We start from the raw sequence: 22,652 nt of genomic DNA, 5'->3' as shown, positions 1-22,652 counted from the left end.
TTCAGCTGGCGAGAAGGCTTTTACAAGTGGAGACAGTTGATAAGAAGCTTCAAGATAACGATGGATTCCTTCTTCCTCTTCTGCTGTAGATTCAGAGGGATATGGTTGGAAAACTTTTGCCAGGTGTTCAGCAAAAGTGTTGGCTTTTTCTGAGTCACTTTTTGCCCAGTCTTTGTTAGGTTTTTTGATAGGTGGTACTGGTTGTGTTGGCTGTTTTATCCTTTTTGTGCCTTTCCACAAGGCATAGTCAGTGGCATCAGTTGCAGTTATCTGTTCCAGATGTTCTTGAATTGACTCATTTTTTACTGCACAGAGCATTCTTTTTAAATTTCTTGCTGCGTTATTAAAATTTCTTTTGTCTTTAGGGTGTCTGCTCAGTTGCCTGACTCGTTTTAGCTTTCGTTTTTCTGATATTGTTTGTAAAGTGTGTTTCTGTAATCAACATGATATCTAAGTTATGTTCAATAATAAATGTTTTTACCTTCTGGCTATGTCCATCCAGGCCATTGGCATTCCAAAGAGTAATTTTTAACGATTTTATCATTATTTAAGTTTTGCTAAAAGTGCTGTTAGCAGGTTGAGCATCGTTCTTATGTCTTCTGTCAACTTTGCCTGATTAGAGCTTGTTCCAGTCTGAAGAGAGATTGTTGCACTTGTGTTTGGCATGTTTTGTGTGAGGTTGTTCTGTTCTTGTAATCGCTGGGATCTTTCTTTCACTACTTGACCGTAGGATAATCCTGGTCTGACTTGAGATTGTTGTCTTGCGTCTTGCTCTGCATTGCCTGTTGTTGTTGCTGATTGGGTTGTTGACAGTTGTTTCACCCTGTTCGGTAGAAATCTTCTTGCCTGGATCTCCTTGTAAACGGTACATCCTTTATAGTTGGCTGGATGTACTTCGCTACAATGAGCGCATTTAGCTGGAGTTTGTCTGTCAGTTTTTGGACAGCTGGTTGTCGGGTGGTTTTTAGCGCATGTCACACAACGGAATGGATGTTGGCAGTAAGTTTTGGTGTGTCCATATTGTTGACATCTTTTACACTGCACTAGTTCCCTTTTTTATGAGGTGGTTCGAATTTTATTTTGGCGTTAAGGATGTATTCGATATTGTGTATATCTTTATTGTTTGCTTTGGCATTAGATCGAAAAAATCTATATTGCAGATCCTCACAACCTGATGGTTGTGTTTTTCTATATCAGCTTTGACGTCAGCTAATTCTGTAGAGTAGTGTACATCTCACAGTACAACCCTATAGTATCTATTTTCTTTTGGTGAATGGGTATAAAAGCTGTAATCGGTATTTTCTAGTGCATATATTCTTCAGGGATAATTGAGTTTAGGTTTTCTAGTAATGGTTTTATGTCCACAATTTCTATATGGATGGTAGGCACGACAGGAGTTTTCCTTGTTTTAGTACATCGAATTTGTTGCTCATTACTGTTGAGAATTGTTTTTGCTTTGACATTTCTTGTATCAGATCCGGGGCTATTTCTCTTTGTTTTTCTTGATGGTGAAAAACAAAGCTGCTAATCTTTGATGTTGGAGACGTTGTTGGTTGTGAAAGAGCTTGAGTTTGGTTACTGATAGCTTGTTGTTGGTTTAGATCAAAATTAGTCAGCTGTGGCTTAATAATGGTCGCTGGTATTGCAAGCTGGCTTGATTTGTCACTACAGATGCAATTGGCTGCATTGCAACATATCCTCGAGAGTAGCTGTAACCTGGATTGGCGTATTGTTGGGTTGGTTGTTGTGGGACACAGCATCCAGCAACATTGTGCTGATTCATTTGCTTTATCATTAAGTTAACATCAAATATGCGTTGTGACAAGGAAGGAGTATTTCAGTTACTTTTAACTAATTAGTTGCGGAAGTAAGGGATTAAGAGATTAGTCTCTGATTCTTCCTTAGGCTATATTGTTACTTATTTGATCTTAACCACATAACTCTACATCTGGTCACTTTGAATAACCTTAACTCTTGTTTTAGGTTTTGATTTATTGAACTGAACTCCTTTTGACTTCGGTTTTAATTTTTATTAATTCTTTTTCTTTATTTATTTATTATTTTAGGCCTGGCATCCTCTGAAACGAACCCTGCATCATTTAGCCGCTAACCAGAGCCACTAACATATATATATATATATATATATATTTTGTATACTACACAAAAATACAAAGAATCTGGAATCAATGGAAATTTTGAAACACTTATTACACGATTAATTTAATTTTTTATGTAAATTTAACGTATAGGGATTAAAACATAAAATTTTATGAGATAATCAAACTATGATTGAGCAGGCAGGAAAAAAAAAGATTAAATATAATATTATTAAATAAAATAATTGGTTTTGATTTACCATATATTTGGGAACATAAGTAAACTTCTGAAATATTAAAAAAAGAAAATAAATAGGGGAAAATTTTAAGATCGTTTATGCTCAGAGTACAAAATTCTAAACCAAATTCCAAACATTGCCCAAACAATTTCTTTTAACTACGTTTGACATCATAAGTAAGCTTTTTAAAAAAGCTTATTTATGATGTCAGTTAATAAATAAGTTTTGCTAAATTATTACCAAATTTGCATTTTTTAAATAAAATATACAGTAAATTTAATAAAAATTGCTACATATCTAATGGCTCGAGTGACTCTTCGTACACCATTCTGTATTTAAAGCAGACATTTCTCCAAATCTGAATTTCAGAGGCTTATTCCAAACTTAATCCAATCAGCAAATGGTTAAATCTTTTATAAATGTTTTCAAAGGAACTTTTAAGCCCAAATTCAATCGATATCTTACGAAGATTATTGTCAGCCATTTTCCGACAGCAATTATTCTAAATATTAAGGAAAACTGGAATTATACTTGTTTACCATCAAGATCGCATTTGATAAACATGATATACGAATATGTATCAAAGTCACTTACTTCGTAGATAATTGAGCTGTCTTCAATATATGAATTCATTCTGTGATCCTTTACTGAAATGTTTCTTCTGCGAAGGCAAACCCAATACCGATTTTTCTGGACCACCTTGGTTTGTTATCCAATATCAGCACACTTCTACCCGAATGGTCTACACGTTACTGCTTAATCCTAAGTGCGAATTTGACTAAAGCTGCACTGGCAGGTTTTGTCTTGTGGATTTTCGCAGTAGTTTCAAATTTAATGGCCATTGGTCAAGTAGACGAGTGAGGGGATTAAGGCGCTATCCCCTCTCGTTCTATCTCATTGGTGGACTTTATCAGAAATGGTGTTTAATGGTTATCTTTGCAATATGCTAAACGTCCTTTGAAAACAATTGTATTCCGCCAACACCAGGGTACTTTGACCCTCGGGTAATACGCTGGTTGCTGTGATCAGGTTTTCACTCAAAAAATACCGATTAGTAAATTGCGATGATTTCTGTTCCTTAAGCCAGGTGGTCAAAAAAAGTCTGGTAACTACTAATTTAAGCTGCAAGCGTTGTAATTCAGCTAAATTAATGTTATTCAGAAAATTTCACGGATTATGGCAATGGCAGATAAAACTGAAATAGAATATCAGTTCCAAGAAAAATAATATCTAGCTTCCAGGCATGACAGCTATGGCTTGCTTCCTGGAAGTCTAAAGCGCTGATGGAATTTATATTGAGATCCCAACTGTCAGTCAAATGGATCGAATTTTTGTGAAGTTCTGCAACGAATAAATTCTCTGATTGCACCTGCATGACTTTGGGACGTTTAGTAACCCAGTATATCCCATGTTCTCTCAGTATACTGGAAGTGGCTGCCGATCGGACAACCTCCCCCCCCCCAGGACAAACTCCTTGGGACAAATAATAATACGAAATTTTTAAATGATGATTTTTATTCTTCTTATTATTTGTGGTTTATGAACACTTCTCTGAGATGTAAAATATTATATTCATAGGTGCTACTGAAATAGTCCATTAGGCCCTCCAGTCCTTCAACATCACGTATCTTCTGCATCAGATAATTCATCCCATTGGCCACTTCGTCTACAGGTAGAAAAGCCAGTCCATCAAACATTCCACAAAAATGTTTCACTCGATCATCACTCCTGTATGCGGCAGCGAATCCTAAACTTTACACATTTCTCCGTGTGCTTTGGATCAGATGGTAGAAACAGCCACGAGATGATTTTTTTGTGGTCCCAGGACTGTAGAAATAGCATTGATCATTGCACGTTCAAAATTGGTCATCACAGTGATGGGATCTGGATTGAATCCCATATGATCACATAATTCTCATTTATCCAAGATTGTTAGGACCTTCGTAGGTTGATTAAAACTCTGTAGACAGAAAGGCATACACACATGTTGCAACAGATAGCCCAAGAGCAGCTTGGATGATGTTTAATTGCTGGTACAGTGTTGGAGGTTTGCAAAAGTCCCCTCCATAAACCATGTGGTGCTGCGGGCAAAATATTCAAGTGCCTGGTTGGTTGCAAACATTACAATTCTTTCTGTCGACTCAGGTCTATTGCCATAAATGAGGAAATTCTGGTACTCTGGAGCCCCTGTAGTTTTCTAGTTTTCCATTCGCCACTGATATGTTCCAATTCTCGTAGGGATGTTGAGTCGTTTGCCAATGCTCCTTTCTGTAGAATTCGAACATTACGTTTCAAAGAGTCAAGTCGACCAATGGCACAACCGATTCAAGTGGTTGTCGACATATGGAGTGTGCAACAATATGTGCAGGCCTGACCCTGTTGATCAAAGCAGCTGTTTTTATGGTGTTCTTTACTTCGGCCGCTTTAACCGTGTTAGGATCTGGATCGTGGCTGTGTAGGGTCACATAAAGTAGTTGCTTCACCTTCAAATCTGTATGAGCATAACCTTTGCAAAAATATCCCCTCTTATAAAATTTTAAAATTAAAAAAAAATTTATAATGATGTTAAAGTCTAAAAACAGAAGAACATGTTTTACTTTAACTCTTCCTACTTTGTCCTACTTTGCACTTTGATTGAGGATTTTGTCTGTACCCAGTAGGCCTTCACATCACAAAGAGGCATGGCCGATCCTTTGTCATCACCAGTTAATACTAGGTATTACCTGGTGATGACAAAGTCAGGTAAAATACCACTACTTTGCGTATTGGAGGCTTGAAGTGGTCAAATCTATGTTTATTCTCCAGAGAAAAGCTCCGGCAACTCCTATTTCTTCCAACATGCACTATCAGTGACGTCTTTTTGAGGTTATGGTGAGAATCATGGCGAGATCTAATCTTCCTTACATTTCGAAGGTTCAACTCTAAAACAGTTTGCAGCTCGGCCACTAGACATTCCACCGGACCAAACCTATTGAAAACTCTCTAGTAGACATCCGGATCAGCTAGTATATAATCTTGCTGCCTCTGCTTTATCAGATTGTCCTCCTACACCGGTTGGAGAAGGGCCAGATTCGAATGCCATCAATGATTTATGGGCGCGTTTAAGCTGAGTTAGTCGGTTCTCAGACATGGACAACAAGTTCTCCTTCTCGCCTGGAAACTCGAATTTTTCGTCGAAAGAAAGAAAACTTTATGATTCGACCAGAGAACACATGCAAATTTATGGACATACTCGTAATACACATGGGTGGGTGAGGGCTGTTCTTGGATAACCCTAATATCACAGTTTTTATTCTACCAGATAAGAACCATCACAAGTCAGTTAGACAAGGCAAAATGAGGACTGGAGTAATTGAAAGTGAAAAGAGCAACCCTTTATTTAAGGGTTTAAATTAAAAAAAAAAAAAATTTTAAGTTTCAAAAAAAGCCAAATGAAAATCTGAGGAGAATATATCAGAATGACCATCAAAATTAATAAAGTCTACTCTGAAAGGAAACGAAGGTGATAATTTTATTGATTATTAGTAGTAATAAGCAAACTGCACTTTGGTTCAATTCTTTCATTTATTTCTTTTAAAAATAAGAGTGATCGTTGTGATTAGAAAATTTTAAATGAGTAGCTCAGTAATTACGGGAAAGGAGTCATCGCTAGATTTAATTTCGTTCAAAAGGTATCAATCACATTTATATAAATTTAGACATTAAGCCTTCATCAGCATCATTAATAAATATAAAAAAACAACAGCAATGGACCCAGAACTCAACTCTAAGGAATTCCCCTAAAAACATAAGTCCATGAAGATCAGTGTCCATTGATATTCACGCCCTCGTAGGTAGCACAGTTGGTAGCACACATCTTCCACACACTGGGTGGAAGAGACCTCAGTTTGAGTTCCGTCGATGACGTGAGGAACTATTATGGACGTTTTTCACAACATGGCCGAGTTAGTCGGTCCCAAGCGACGGTAGCATGGCTTTTTCCCAATAAATTCGGGTTTTTTCATCCAGCAAACAAAAACTCGACCACAGAATACACGCAATTTACAGAAAATATATAAGGAGAAATATGGCCTTAGTCGGAAGCTCATAAAACCTAACAACATCGATAACCACTCTCTATGTTCTCCGACTCAACCTCCTTTTAATCATAGCAAAACAAGCCCTTAAGGCCACACTGCTTCAGTTTTAACAGCAGTGTTTTAGGTACAATAGTATCAAATATTTTTCTAAAATCCAAGTACTGTATATGATATCAAAATTACGTTTCACATCCAATTCCTTTACTACCCATTGTAGTATCCAATCAGATTGGTCAGACAGGAAAATAGCCGAGGTAACATGGAAAAAATAATTTATAAAATATATCTGAAGTTTGAATTTTGGGGCCGTTTTCTATCTTATGCAGGTTTATATTTGCTAGAGTTATTACTTATTTATTAATAAGTAAGCATAATATTAAATAATTTATTAATTATTATATAATCAGTCTTCAGTTTAAATATTTTTATTAACTTATCTTAAAAGACAAGGGCAGTGTGTAATAAAACATACCGTAATTCGCTAAGAACTGTTTCTCCAACTTCTTGAACCATGCTCCAAATAACTGGATTGCGTCGCCGGTTACACCACAGACTGCTGAACAAACAGGATGCAGTTATCAGCTGCTAACCAATGATAAGTTTCCTGCTGACCATTTTTTGTTCGTTATGAAGCATACATCTTAATTACTGTGATTTTTAAATTCAACGCTCGAATTGATAAATTATAAGTTATTTGTAAAATCATGTTAGATTCATAATTTTAAAAATTAATACTTTTTCTACTAAAGGAATCGTTTATCTCAAGAGATTAGTATGTGCATTAATAATATACTAATCTCACATACTTGGATTTCACAAAGGCTTTTGACCTTCTCTGGCAGCCTGTCGGCACTGCTCAGAAAACTTCATATCTGACTGCACAATTACTCCCAGATCTTTTTCATTTTCTACCACCTAAGTTTAGTACCACACAGTTGGTCCTCTGGGGTTTCTTCTTTGCATTTGTCAATGTTAAATTTCGGTTGCCACTTCTCAGCCCATCTGACCAAATTTTCTATATCCTGTTGCAGTAGTACACTGTCATTTACAACCCTGACAACTTTTGTATCATCTGAAAACTTCAACATTTAGCCTGATACCTTCATCAATATCATTGATAAATATACAAAATAACAGAGGGCCCAACGCTGAACCTAGTGGGACTCCATTAATAACGTTAGTCCACGAAGAGCAGCGTCCATTGATTACCGCTCTCTGTCTTCTCCCAATCAATCACCCTTTTATCCATTGTAACAACTTACCCTTAATACCATACTACTCCAATTTGTACAATAGTCTTCCATGCATTAAGGGCAAGCTGCTGTTATGGATGAAGGGATGTTTGAGTGGGAGAAGACAGAGAGTGGTTGTTAATGGACACTGCTCTTTGTGTACTAATGTTATTAGTGGAGTTCCCCAAGGTTCAGTGCTGGGCCCATTGTTGTTTTCGATATTGATGAAGGTATATCAGGATTAATGCAGAGTTTGCAGATGATACAAAGGTTGGCATGGTGGTTAATGACGGTCATCAGGGCGAGCTATTGAAACAAGATCTAGGAAAAGCTCTTGGGTCGATGAGCTGAGAAATGGCAGTTGAAGTTTAACATTGACAAATGCAAGGTACTTCATATGGAGAATAGTAATCCCAAATGAACGTATCAACTGTTTGGTACTACACTGAGGGTAGTAGAAAATGAAAAAGACCGGAGGGGGGTATTTGTGCAGTCAGCAATGAAGTTCTCTGAACAACGCACCCAGGCTGCCAGGACAGCTCATGGGATTTTGTCAATGACATACAGGAACATTGCTAACACGGATAAAGAGTTGATTATCCCTTTGTGCAACGCCCTGGATAGACTGCATCTTCAGCACTGTATACAGGTCTGAAGGCCTCATTTTAGGATAGATGTACAATGCTGGAACCAGTGCAGAGAAGGATAACGAGATTGGTGAAGGGAACAAAAGGATGCTCTTACAAGGAAGGCTTCAGTTCTGAAAATTGCAGCGTCTGATCACGTGCAAGGAGATGTGACTTGGGTATTTAAGCCCTTGAATGGATTGAGTAAGCTCCATACTGATGGCATTCTTCCGCTTGATGATCACACACATGAGGGTGTCACAAATTCAATTTGAGGAAGGATGGCTCCAGGATAGATATGAGGAATTTGTCTTCAGTCTGCGGGCGTTTGATTGATTGAACCAACTTCCATCTTCTTGTTGTGGAAGTGGGTAGGAACAAATATAAGGAAGAACTAAACAGATTCTTCGAGGGGGTGGAAGGGTGAGATGGGTAACTTTATTTTTCTTTGCTGATGTTCTCTAAACGTGCTTTCTTGCAATATTTGCCATTACTAATATATCAATAATAATTATACGTTTCCATCGCTGCTAACTCAGGAGTACTTGATCCATAGATGGGACAAGTGAGTAACTGCTGAGCGTTCAGCAATTAAACAACACTGATGAACACTGCACAACTGAGAAATTGAAAAGGGTCACCTGCTGTGATGAATCCAGATAGCAGTTGTAGTATGGCAATACCACATCTAGGATATGGTGAGAGCAGTACATCCTAATAGGAGGCGCCACTCCTGTTAGGTCGATGTAACTCTTAAACGGGTGATCTGTAAATCTACCCCTGTATACCGTGTTGACAGAGACTACAATATTAAATAATCTCTAAAAATAATTTATCGTAATAACGTCAAGAACTGATGTAAAAATGACAGATTTTAATTTTTCACTCACTTGAAATTTGAGCTTGACATCACAAAACTGCCGACATGGACCAAAAAATCCCTCCCCCTTTGAGGTAGAGGGTTACTTTAATGAGCATTTATTATATTAACTAAGTTAGCGCATCTCAAGAGAGATCTGCAAATGTTTTCCTTTGGGAAACTCGAGTTCTTCATCCCTAAAAAGAAGCGAACCGACCTTAAAACACACACAGACACAGTATGTCGATACCTGATTGCCTTAACTACCTAGGTGCTCATTCTATTTAAATAAAACTATATACATTTACTCTTTCGCTGGTAGCGAGTCGTTGTACAGAACATATTCGACTGACACCATTTACAACATGGCGCAGTATGACTTGCAGATCTGACCAACCATAACGCCTGCGCTCTAGTCGTCTACGTGGAAGACAGACAGACAGTTGTCTGGTAAATCGAATATATTTACAAGAATAAAAAAATACCATTTTCTGAATAGCTACTTAAGGTTTAAAAAAAAATAAGTTCCTGGACTAGACCATTCTAGAGCTTGAGTATGTCGATCGAGTTGGGAAAATTAGCTGTAAATCTGAAGCCATGTTCTACTGCCTGGCTTACCTCATGTTTATCTACGAATGATCAATATCGCCATGATTGCCATCTCTAAAAATACTTTAAATGTTTGCCAAAAGCGACTGACTTACTTGCCCTGTCCTTTGTGTCCCTATTGATTAATCCACGGTTGTAATTCTTTGGTGAAGCCGCGTTCTCAATTTTTGTGGGCGTTTGAAAGTAAACGCACACACCTTTGTTCACATATCCTAGGCTTAATACATTCCAGTAGTATTACACCACTTGGCTCAGCTGCTATCAACAAATAACTCCACTTCCCAATGTGACTTTGCACTTTTAATCACGTGATTCTATCGGTACTACTCTGATTAGTAGACCTTACCGTGTTGCTAGCCTTTGCTTCTTCCTTCGTATAAGACATGCGCATTTGTCTATCATATCCTACTTCAGTAACTATAGAAACGTTAATAGTTCCTTAAGATAACGTCTGGAGCCTATACTTCCTATCAAATGGGGTGTAGGGATCACGCATGACTTAAAACATCATTAATAACAGTGTACAGGGAATCCATTTAAGTTCATGAATATAGCAAGTACCTCGATACATTGTTTCGTTATGACCGAGTTATAAGCGTGAATTTTAAATGGAAATACGGGACTGTTCCTTCCCTCTTTCATTTAGGGTTCAGGAGAGAAGAGTTGGGTGCGTTTATGAAATTTAAAAAATCGTGGGTGGGTGTCATATGTCGGGAGTAAAGTTACTAACCAGTGCCGCCATCTAGTGGTTTAATCTTTTAATTACTACGAAATTAGACAGTCTATTTTTAATTGCCCTTTTCAATTGTGTCTGTACCTGTTGGGGAATTTTTGTCTTCACAGCAGCTTTTGTCTGGAGCAGGGTGGAAATACCCGATCGCCTTAGGACAGCCATAGGCGTCTTTCTCAGAATATTTTCGTTTAGCACCACGTGACCTGCGTCGACTTCCAAGAAAAAGTCATCGCACTGCTGAGAGCAAAGTTAAACAGCTGTGAAGCGTACTAATCCTACTAAGATTACGCAGTAGGGGACTTAAAGGCAATAAAAAACAATCTTCCCCTCCCCAAAGAAAAGAAAAAGTACAAAATCGAATTTGGGAATTTTGTTCCCATAGGTGGCGCTGCTAATGCATTTCACAGATCAAACATGCCGATGTTCCTTTAAAAAATTATACTTTTATTTTAAATAATTTATACTCGCATCAACAGAACGATGTACTCCAAGAATTCATGAAATTACTTACGTCCACCGGAGATTTGGGTTGGTCATCATTGAGGGAGTGGGGGAACAGAGTTTGTGTCCTGCTGTGTTTCTAGGTAGTTCGCTTTCCTTCTCAATCCCTAAGAAAATGGAGTAGATTGTTGGCAAGGGTCCACCCTTTTGTAGGGCGTGGTATTTATAGAGTTACCAAGTCGGTATTTCCGCAGGGATAACCACGAGTACGTGTGTACGAACAGTTCATAAATGGTCCAACAAGTTCGTTGACTGTAAGGTGAGAATGTGGCTGGCATTGAAGAAACAAAGCACTCTCAAAAGTCAGTGACAGGTTGGTAGGACGTCATTAGGAGAACAAGCAAACCTGAGCTCCCTCCCCAATCCCCATTATTATTTTATTTACTCAGTTAGAGATTACACACTGTCCTTAGCCTCTGAAATAATCTTAAGTGAATTATCAGAAATAAATCCTGGCTGGAACTTCACCAAAGTCAGGACAAACAGATTATAGTAATCACATCGAGACAACTTAAAGAATGGACAGAAAGTTACAGTTCAGCAACCTGTGACGTCATTCTCACGAGCTATGTTGTTAGTTAAGAGGTGCACTCAAAGCTAAGCAGCAAACGAAGGAATGAAATAGGATTAAGAGGCGTATCTCTCTGCAAGTTCCTCTCTAGTGGCCTTGGATTTCTAATGTGACTTTCAGATTTTTTTATTGCAGACTGCACACCGTTCTTGTGTTAAATCATCTGAAACAGAAAGGAACGAAGAACATCACGTCCAAGTCTTGTATTTGTCTGGGAACATAGCTAGGTGACGTTAATAGCAATAAAAAAAAAAAAAAATGCAGCACACTTGTCTTAAAATCAGGCGATAAAAACATCTAAACGTACTGACAGACAAAATGAGTGATGGAGAGAAAGAATGAAATCTAGATAGTAATCTAGACAGCTACATGTACACTAACGATTACTTGTTTACAAAGATCGATATGCACTTATTATTATTATTAAAATAAATAGTTATCATAATTAGCTCAAGAGATAACCTGGCTAATAAGAATAGAAAAGAATCAAAGACATTTAAAAATAAATAGTTGATGGATAGAAAGGCAGAGTATAAAGACGTGCACTCAAACGTACGTAGAGAGCAAAGCAGCCAAATTACATAGGAAGACATGTTTCAATGATGCTTTGATGCATACAGAGAGGTCTGTTTACAGAAATAATAGAAAAATTGACATCACATCACTGACCTTGACGCCTTCTGATGTCCCTCTACTCCATCGGCTAGTGGTCCGTAAAATTTGACTGTGCAATATTCGGGTGAAGAGCAAGTGCGTCATTTCTGCACTACCCGTACTAGGGTTACCACCGAATCTATTTCTGTGGAAGTTCGGGCGCCAAATGTTTTTTTTTATTTGTGTCTTGGTGCAGTACTGACCTTTGGAACCTTGCCAACCATCCTTTTATGCCGGAGTGTTGTCTCTTTGTTTTCGAGTGTCTTTATTGTGTTTATATTAAAACAAAACCACTAACTGTTTCAGTGAATTTGTATATTATCAATGTTTATTTAATATATTCGAAATCTAACAGAAATAAAATAGCAATCGCAATAAACAAATGCGGAATGAAGACTAGATTGATTCACATTTAAAATATTTAAAACACATTTAGTAAATAGATGTTAATATTTAAAATTTTTTAAAATACTCTATAATAAACAATTAAAAACAATAAATGCACAACGTACAACTTAACAGGAAATGCGAAAATCACGCGTATTATCAATAGCGTATTATTATTTGCTCCACTCTGTACATATTATTAGCAAAAATACTACTTTTTCTCGCGATATTTCGCTCACTTCAGCAAAATAATCATTGTTGCTCGCGCTGTGTACATTTTGGTAGCGAAAGCATCATTGTTGCTCGCGCTGTGTACATTTTTGGTAGCGAAAGCATCATTGTTGCTCGCGCTGTGAACATTTTGGTAGCGAAAGCATCATTGTTGCTCGCGCAGTGTACATTTTGGTAGCGAAAGCATCATTGTTGCTCGCGCTGTGTACATTTTGGTAGCGAAAGCATCATTGTTGCTCGCGCTGTGTACATTTTGGTAGCGAAAGCATCATTGTTGCTCGCGCTGTGTACATTTTTGGTAGCGAAAGCATCATTGTTGCTCGCGCTGTGAACATTTTGGTAGCGAAAGCATCATTGTTGCTCGCGCAGTGTACATTTTGGTAGCGAAAGCATCATTGTTGCTCGCGCTGTGTACATTTTGGTAGCGAAAGCATCATTGTTGCTCGCGCTGTGTACATTTTTGGTAGCGAAAGCATCATTGTTGCTCGCGCTGTGAACATTTTGGTAGCGAAAGCATCATTGTTGCTCGCGCTGTGTACATTTTTGGTAGCGAAAGCATCATTGTTGTTCTCGCGTGTACATTTTGGTAGCGAAAGCATCATTGTTGCTCTCGCGTGTACATTTTGGTAGCGAAAGCATCATTGTTGCTCGTGCTATGTAGGTTTGAATAAACAAAATAATAATTTTTTTCCCTTGTAGTCCATAACTTTGACTTTTTTGAGATTTAAAAAGCACATTACAAAGCAGTTTAACAACTAAACACTGCAAAACACCAAGTTTAGGAAACTGTCTATGAGAAGCTGTTTATTTTTCATGTATTGAATCTCTGCCCTTCTTTTTTCTGTCATTAATCAACTCCCAGTTCTTTTTCTTCTTTTTCTTATTGTTTCGCAGAATTTTCTTATTTTCTTTTGGAATCTTTTTGTTTTTCTTCTTTGGTTTAAGGGGATTTTTAGGTGGACCTTCTATTTCTCTCCCTCTGCCTGTTGTTTTCTGAATAACTTTTCTGTCTGCTCCAACCACTTCATAATCAATCTTCTCTTGTCTTTTACGTCTTCGCTCTTTTGGAGTTTGCCTTTTGGGTTTGTTTCTGGTATTCATCGCAATTCTAAAGAATATAACTAGAGTTTCTAGGTAAGCCAACTGCTCAAAAAATCAAATGATGAAATTTCCTGAACATTTCCCGATTACGAAATGTTATATTTGGTCACTGGATACCAGTACGGGATATTCTGTTTCCAAATGTGTGCACTTGCTTCAAAGATGCCTGTTTATGATCCATCACTGCAAGACGAATTCCACAGAACATACAGCATCCAATGACTGTAAAGATTACACATAGGGCGATTATCGCTATGAAAATAAACTCCATCTTCACATCCTAAATATCCATCTTCAGAATGTGTAGATCTGAAATTAAAAATTGCAAATTAAGTAAAGCAAAATAAATTGAAAAAAAAATTATATTATTGCAAATTATAAATAATTGAAAAAATAATAAATAAATAATAATGATGCAAATATAAAATAATAATAAAATAAAAGCCTTACGCGAATATTTCACATTTCAGTACATCCTCGATGCAACAGTCACAGCACTGATTAAAACGTTATGAGGGACAGGGAAGCAAAACTTTTTGTCAGGCAGTGCAATAGTTTGATAATGAATGCTCGTGTGTTTTTTTTTTTTTTTTTTTGCCTCTCTGCCCTGTCAGACAGAGCCGGATTTATCCATGAAAAGCTATGGCTTATTTGTTTTAAGCCTAAATTCGGATCTGCAGCCAACAGAACCCAAGTTACAGAGTGGGAGACATTTTCTACACCTGCTTTTTCAGAGAATTCATCCATCGATTGATTGACTAATTATAACGGGCCTCCGCCTATGACAACCTTGTAACTGAGAAGGTCATGCACCCGGATTAACTATTTGCTATGCAGGAGACAGATTCGGGTGGAGTAGTATAGCCATGTCTCCACCTAGCAGACGACTTGACGATCGATGGGAAGGGAGGGGGTCTTCGTTCACGGTTCAAGGAGGTTCGTAAGACCCGTTAATGTGAAAGAGTAAAAAAAAATTAAATAAATAAATAAACAGATCAGCAATAAAAAGAAGTTTCAGGAAGGGGAGATGAGAGACAGTACTGTTACCATAGCGACCATTGCAACGACAAGGAAAGTACACTCCCTCCTAAAAGTTTGGAATCACAGCGTATGACAACAGTTTTCTTTAATTTTTTTTGGAAATTAGCCATGACAATGTAAGGTTTAATACAAAAACAACAACACACTACAAAGTATTTTAAGAATTTTTCATTAATAATTGAAAAAGTTACAGCAGAACATTATTCGAAGCGATCTGCAAAGATTCCAATAAATTTTGAGAAGACGAGCAGCAGACCTCAAGGACTTGATGGTCTAGAACCTAGGTGATCTCATAAAAGCTCAATTGGGTTTAAGTCAAGCGATTGGGTTGGCCATATCATAATGTGCAATAACTAGAAAGGATTTTTAGGAAGTCCCTGCACAGTTTAGAGCTTTGTTTTGAGCCATCGTCTTGTTGTAATATAAAATTTCTTCCAGAAAGTCGAATTCCAGAGGATATTGCATTATGTTCAAGAAAGTTTTTATAGCATTTTTCTTAAAATTCCTTCAATTCTGCCGATGCCATCCACTCCAGAAAAACAGAAGCAACCCTCCAGATCATGATGGAACCGCCACCGTACTTGACTGTAGGCACTAAACAATGTGGCACCGTTTATTTTTCAGTTGAATGCCTCACATAAATTGTACGCTTGGATCCAAAACTTTAAAATTTGGATTCATCTGTCCACAGTACGTTTTTCCCTGCTCTTCAAATGTCCAATGTTGATGGCTCTTAGCTCAAGCCAACAGTTTCTTTCGATTTTTCCGGTTTTAAAGGGTTTTCGGACTGCTACATGACCATGGAATGAACCATCTGAACGGCAAGTGTTCGATTTTATAAGTTACAGCTTTTACTCCCAATTTATATTATTGAAAAGAACTCTGGAATTATCTACAATCTTCTATAATATTGAAACAATACTCCCAGTGTCTAGAATATTCTAGAATCATCTACAGAGTTCTATCATTTTCAGGAATCTTCTAGAATGTTCTACCACATTAGAGTCCTCTAAATTTATGGAATATTCTAGAAATTTCTTTAAGTTTTTTGATTTTTATACATAATAGAAAATATTTTAATAAAATTTGAGGCAGGAGTGTATATAAAGCAGAGGCTATGGGTTTAGGATTCAATAAACAACATATACACTATCCTCTGAAAAAGTATACGGACACTAGAAACACAATAGGAATTTGGTTTTTTTTTATTAAAAATTACTAATGTGGCCAGAATAACAGGCTTCGTGGAGGACTTCACGTGTTGCTCTGCAGAGATTACAGATGGAGCTTTTCTGGTTTTTAACGTCCAGTTCTTACTTTTACCTTTTATCCGAGTATCCAGAAATAGTTGCTGATTAATCAATTAGGGGAAATAACAACATTTCACGAGGTCAAACTGTTCCTGCCTTCTCTTGCATAACGACTTCCTGTTGCATAACTAATGGCTTGGTATGTTTACTGGTGTTGTCAATATCTGTAGAGACCACATTAAAATTCAAGATTCACTCCTCATATGGAATTAAAGGATAAGATTTTTAAAAAAGGACCATTAAACATCAAATCACTCAATCCCACCCAAAAAAAAATAACGTTTTTAATCTTCCTGGGTTTTACCATCCCTCCACGTTTCTCAAAATTATTATTGATCATCAGCGAGTAAGGCCACATGCAAGTAAATTTGTTATCGGCACAAGTTGCACACTTCCTGTCTCGAGACACACGCGAACAACAATGCATCTTTCACTCTCGAGACACGCAGACAAATAATTGTTTGTTTGCGCTTTGTACATTTCAAGAATGACAGAATGATTGTTGCATGTGGCTGGTCTAACTATCCTCGTACAAAAATCCATGGTGAATAAGAAAAGAAAATAAATAAATAAACTCCAAAAGTTTCTGTTGCATTTTTATTCCCATCAGCCACCATTGTTTCCCTTTTTTGAGCAACGCCACAAAAGGGTGGAATGTTAAAGGGGACATCCGTTTCCTTCTTAGCCACAATTAGTTAAAGCTTACAGATAACAGTGCGACAAGTCCCCTAACCGCTCGTGTAGAAGAAAGGGGTTTTTCCGTAAGAAGTGGCCTGTTAAGTGGCCTTCAGCCTCTCTGACCTCAGGCACGACCTCTGATGATATAATTACGGGGTTCAGGAGATTAGGATTATGGGGGTTCCATTCCACTGCCACCTCTTTAATTGATTTTTCTTTTTCTGTCAGAAACTGCACTTGTTTCGTGATCGATACGTTCAAATCATGGACCAAACGATAGGAATCGTGCGCGTGCGCCACTTTAAAAACGCTCGACATCATTTTTGTTTACTTGCGCAGTGGACAGCGTTATGAACGGATTACTGAATTCGGTCAGTTTTAAGTATTTTGAACTGCGCAACAGCAGACGCTTTTTTTTTTTTTTTTTGACGCAGACGACGCTGTTATTAGAGTTGGAGAACGAATGCCAAATATTACCTACCTCATCAACAGGGAAAAGCTGCACTAGTTATCTAGTCAACCGGTACAATGAAACATCTGCCACTAAGTCAATTATTGGTATACTGAGCATGTACTTTGTCAAGTGGAGTTCCTGTATGGCGTTTCCTTTTACGTCACCTGACACGATAGCAGACGGAAACAAAAACATTCTGTTATTGTTATCGTCTGTAAACACACTCGTTCGGATACAAGGAGAAGCCCGATGTGTTTAGTGTAAGATAAATCGAAAAGCAGTAAATGAACGAAGAGTAAAAAAAAAAAAAAAAAATGGCAAAACGCAAATTTGAAATAAATGTTAATTGGTTAACACTTTCACTTGAAAGTAAATGACGTCATTGCGCGTGGTGAAATCAAACGTATCAATTTGTGCCACGTGCGCATTCAACAATGGTTTGCTGCATGCATATTTCATGCATATTTCAAGAGTAGTCACGTGTCATCAGTTTTTTTTTTTTTTTATAGTGTTTGAGTGCGAGCGCCATCTGCCTTTACGTGACTTGAATTCGAAAAATGTCATTATTCAATTCTTTTAATTATTACGTTATGATTTTTTTAAAGGTGGTATTTATTGTGCATTTTTGTGTATTTTTTTAAAATAAATACTGTATATTCTGTCTAGTTTAGAGGAAAAATTAAATGTTATTGCTGAAATTAATAAATTTAATGTTACTACGAAAGAGAAAATTTCCTCAGGGGGAAAAAAAAAAAGTATGAAATCTTTACTAGGATATGATTAAGACCAAAACTTAGGTACGGCCAAAAAATGTTTTTCTCTCAGTTCTGCAATAGCAAACTTGGCATCTTTCCAAATCTGAAAGTGTTGCAACATCAGTGGTAAAAATTGAGGAAACCCCATTCATTTGAAGATAGTTATGGCTGAAATTAAGGCGATAGTGAAACTAAAGTTACCATGCAGGGATTTTTTCCCTTTATTTATTTATTGTTTTCCGTTTCTTATTCTCATTTTCGAACTTGGAACAGTAGGAAGAATGTTTCCTTGGAAGTAAACCCTAAATACAGAACCTTCGAATATGAAATAAAATAAAACGGATTGTCATCTTAAATCCAAAGGGGTACCCTTTCCTCTTATCCGTCCCTGATGTTTCCATAATAACTCAACGATCTGGGTAACTGTTGAAGATGTGGGAGTGACCTGAAAGGACAGAGCTGACCCTTGAGAGGTGCAGCAGCAGAAATACACTGGGACCCTGAAGTTGAAAGGACACTGAGTCCCAACAAGCAGGATCCCTTCAATCCAAGAAAGGAGAACTTCTTCCTGTCCTTTTTCCCCCAAAATTAATTGTCGCACTTGGGAGTCCTCCTGAACTCTAGAAGAATTAAATTGAAGCAGGGAGTAAATAAAGAAATTTAAATACCTTAAAATTGTTACACGCATCTGTTATTATAATAGAGAGAATTTCTGTAGGCGGGTCGAGGTCATTTCATAGTTATTCAGCGAGGCATTCATGCTACAATTCCACTTATCAGAAATCTGGAGGTCTAATGCGTAAGCAGTCTATACCATGAATTAGGTGGGTGAAAGATATACAGAATGAGAGAGAGAGAGAGAGAGAGAGAGAGAGAGAGAGAGAGAGAGAGAGAGAGAGAGAGAGAGAGGAGATCAGCTAATGAATGAAATTCAGACGCTAAGAGAATTTTTCTCCGCTAATATTATGATCTGAATATTCATATTCTTCAGTGTGCCATCAAGGGCACACATTACTGATTCCAAATTTCTTGAAATACAGCAACTGTCTCCTGTTTCTCTAACTCCCACGAGGGTAATGTCAGATAAACGTTTAAAAGTTGTATAAATGAATATTAGGGAGATTGTCGTTATTGAGAACACTGAGAAGAATTGCTGATATCTGGAGGGGTTCCCCAAAAAAGACCAATGTTAACTGCTGCTCATTAAAAAGCATGGGTAATATGGGCTAAAAACTGGACTGCTGTTGATTGGAAACTTTGATGTTGCCTGATGGATTCAAATTTTGCCTATACTCCAATGACACCTCACCGAGTTCAGAAGAGAAGCAGTGCGACATTTCATCCAGACTGTGTACAAGCTGGTTGGAGGTCAATGATGTTTTGGGAATGTTTGAACTTTTACTATTATGAAGTAGGCGCCAGAATCAGGCTGGGTATACAACTATTCTGGATGATCAGGTTGTGCCATCTGCTGAACATTTGAGGGACACTCATGATTTTGATACTTCTGTATTCCAGAATGACAACTGTCGGTTTCTCTGCTGTTTTAAACTGCCACGTGGAAGAGGAGGGAATGGTAGGGTATTTAAATTGGCCAGCCAAGTAGTCATATTTAAATTATTTAAAACATGTGGGACTATCCTGAACAGACATGAAAACATAACAACAACAGCATCCACAAAGCCTGAATGAAATCCGAGCTCAACTATTTTCAGATTGGCATTGTTTATTGATATAAACAATTTAAGGAGTTTAATTAAATCCTTTCCAACGATAATCATGAAATGGTTTATGCTAAAAGAAGAATTTCCACGTAATTCAACATTATTTCGATTATAGCGAATCATTTGATTATTTTGATTATGCTCATATCATTCGAATGATTCATTCCATTATGAAAATCATTCGAATGGGAAATTATTGGATCACATCATTCGATTATTTCAGTCGATTATGTGCATCTTTGGAATATATCAATAAATAAATTGAACTTTGGTATAATAATATTTATTCCCCCTTCCCGACAGACGTGAACGATTAGGTTACCATAGTAACCGCAAGATGGAGTTACCGTAGTAACTGCAAAATAAACAACACAGACGCGGCTCCAGAATTGCTATGACTACTTGGAATGTAGTCATAGCAACACAGACATGGAATGGGTAAGCGAAAAGAAGCTAATAATGGCGGCTATGAAAAAAGACATAAAATGAGCGGAGTACCCATAAAAATGGTCTTAAAGACAGAAATAGATTCGTGGTGTTTGTCTAAACGGGGCTACCGGGTTACTGGAAGGTGTAAAGGGGACCGCTGATTTCCGTGCGTATCCTTTAAGGCGTTTTTCCGTTAATGGGGCCAATTAAAAATTAGTCTTCTCTTGTAAGTGTGTCACCATTCAAAGATTCCCAGATTGATCCCTCCTGAGAAAGAAAAAAGGAATTGCCTGTGTTTCGAGATTCATTAGTACAAACCGGTTTGCTATCTCATCAGCCCAACTCCGCCCGTTACAGCGAATCTGCCCATCTTGGAACGAAAGCGGTGATAATCGGGTTCGCACATAATCCCGCTTAAATCGGGGTTCCCAGAGGTCACGTGGTAATCCCCTTTGACGTGATTCGAAAGGATTTGAAGGGCGACGAATCGGAGGAACGGGTTTAACATTCCTCGGAGGGGAAGTTTCGATGGGCCGCGACATGTGCAGATAAGATGATAAAGGCACGCATCTCGTGACGGATTCCTCCTCCCCTTGCAATTACGTGGTGCCAATGAAGCGAGAAACCAGACCATACACCTGCAGGATATGTCTCTATCTCAATATCGGCTCATTAGAATTCGGTTGGGTTCAGAAAAGATGCCGCGAAGGTCTGGGGGGAAGCGCTGCATAGCTCGTGTTTTGACGTGCACAAGGGCTCAAGGTGTTCTCCAAGGAATGGCTGCATACATTAATGAAGAAAAAGTAGAAAATTTTTTGCATCCTACATGTGCAGCATTCTTTAACTTATCTTGATCGCATATTAATCTCACAAAAGATAACATACACTTTAAACAAAAAGTAGTATATCCTCCACTGGAGCAAAGCCTTTTTATTTAGAGTAGTGCAATACCAAGCCAACTCGTGGAGAAGTACTACGTATCAATTAAACGCAGTCTGCTGGTAGCTATGTACATGGTCAGATAATATGGTTTTTATTTTGTTTAATATTTTATAATTTTGGTAGACGTTTTATTTTCCTTAAAAATTCAAAAAGTACGTATTACAAGTACGTAAACTCTTTAGACATTTTTAAATGACATTTAATTCCCATAATTTTGTTTCCCATCTGCTTTAAATGCTTCACGTGAAGTCATATCCAAATCTGGAGTAAACACAGGAGGAGGAAGAAGATCAAGGGGTCTTCTTCCTCCTCCTGTGTTTACTACAGATTTGGGGTTTACCTTCCTTCAAAGTCCAATCGGTCAAACCACAGTGGTTCGTCAGTTGGCAAGCAGGTTGCTGCCCAATGACCTTGAATCTGCCACTTCAAATCAAAGCTACCACTTTTCAATTATTCAGGTGTACTTACGTAATCCATTGACGTTTGAACGTAGTCAGCGTAGTAAATTTAAAACTATCCTACAGGTTATCATATTCTTGTGGTCAGTGCTAATTACAGACGTTTCAGCAATGACGTGGGCAAAATAAAAAGGTGACTCATTACAAGAGTGCAATACCTACAGAACAGGATACTTGAAGATGGGAGTTAACATGGTAAATCGCTGTTCTGAGCTATGCTACAAAACTGGCAAGGTGGAAGTTTTGTTTTTCTAAAAGTAAGTTTATTAAGTGATCTTTCTTTCTTTCTTTCACTGCCCTCCGATGCCGGACAAGGCTTTCTTTCTGTCACGTTTTTTTTTCTTTTTCATCTTGCTACCACGAAATGTGAACGCTGACCACCAAAGAATCTACTTCTTCCACTTCAACCCGCAAACTCACGACTTTTTCCCTTCAGAACACAGAGACGTCACATACAGAGTGGACGCATGTTCAATTTTTCTCCCTCCAAACTTTTTTCCCCCTCAAGTTTGAAATGCCTACCCCGGACTCGCAACCAATCCTCATACTCTGCTTAATATTCCATTCCTTCCTATTTGCTAAAACATCTCATGAGAGGTTGTCTTTAAACCATGGAAAATGTCATTCAAATGAGGTCTCCAGGTCCTGGTGGCATTTTTCCACTTTCTCTCAAAACCTGTCTTCCTGATCTGTGTAACGTTTTTACATTTTCTTATTCCACTGGTGTTTTTCCTTCTGCTTGAAAATTTGCACATATCCAGCCGGTTCCTAGAAAGGGAAACAAATTCCTCTCATCCAATTATCACCCCATTCCACTTCCAAAGTAATGGAGAAATCCATTAACCGCCAACTTCTGAACTATCGCGAAGCTTTACATCTGATCGCCAATATGAATTCCATCAGTGTCGATCCACCAGCTTATAATAACCATCTATGAACAAAT

General features: G+C 37.8%; 1 protein-coding gene across 5 annotated transcripts in view; it reads right to left on the bottom strand.

The window, feature by feature from the left end:
• The window catches only part of LOC150075796 (uncharacterized), a 40,212-nt gene that overhangs the window by 3,327 nt on the left and 14,233 nt on the right, over window positions 1-22,652 (bottom strand). Inside the window, exon 1 of one of the 5 annotated variants that reach the window (XR_016547836.1) lies at window positions 10,985-11,586. The exons of 1 other annotated variant lie outside the window; for it this stretch is intronic. Coding sequence is in view for 1 of the 4 variants with exons in the window: in XM_090387821.1 (XP_090243947.1) it covers window positions 12,215-12,304 (90 nt within the window). In the remaining 3 variants the exon portion in view is untranslated. Of the gene's footprint in view, window positions 1-6,886; window positions 6,927-9,835; window positions 9,979-10,984; window positions 11,587-12,214; window positions 12,439-22,652 lie in introns of those variants that run through there. 3 more of the 5 variants (XR_016547837.1, XR_016547838.1, XM_090387821.1) reach the window with 3 other exon arrangements.

Source organism: Mastigoproctus giganteus, chromosome 13 (assembly GCF_048544385.1).
Source record: "Mastigoproctus giganteus isolate SK-2022 chromosome 13, ASM4854438v1, whole genome shotgun sequence".
Classification (NCBI taxonomy): Eukaryota; Metazoa; Arthropoda; class Arachnida; order Uropygi; family Thelyphonidae; genus Mastigoproctus; species Mastigoproctus giganteus.
The sequence above is the reverse complement of the archived record's forward strand: the minus strand, read 5'-3'. Positions and strand labels throughout refer to the sequence as shown.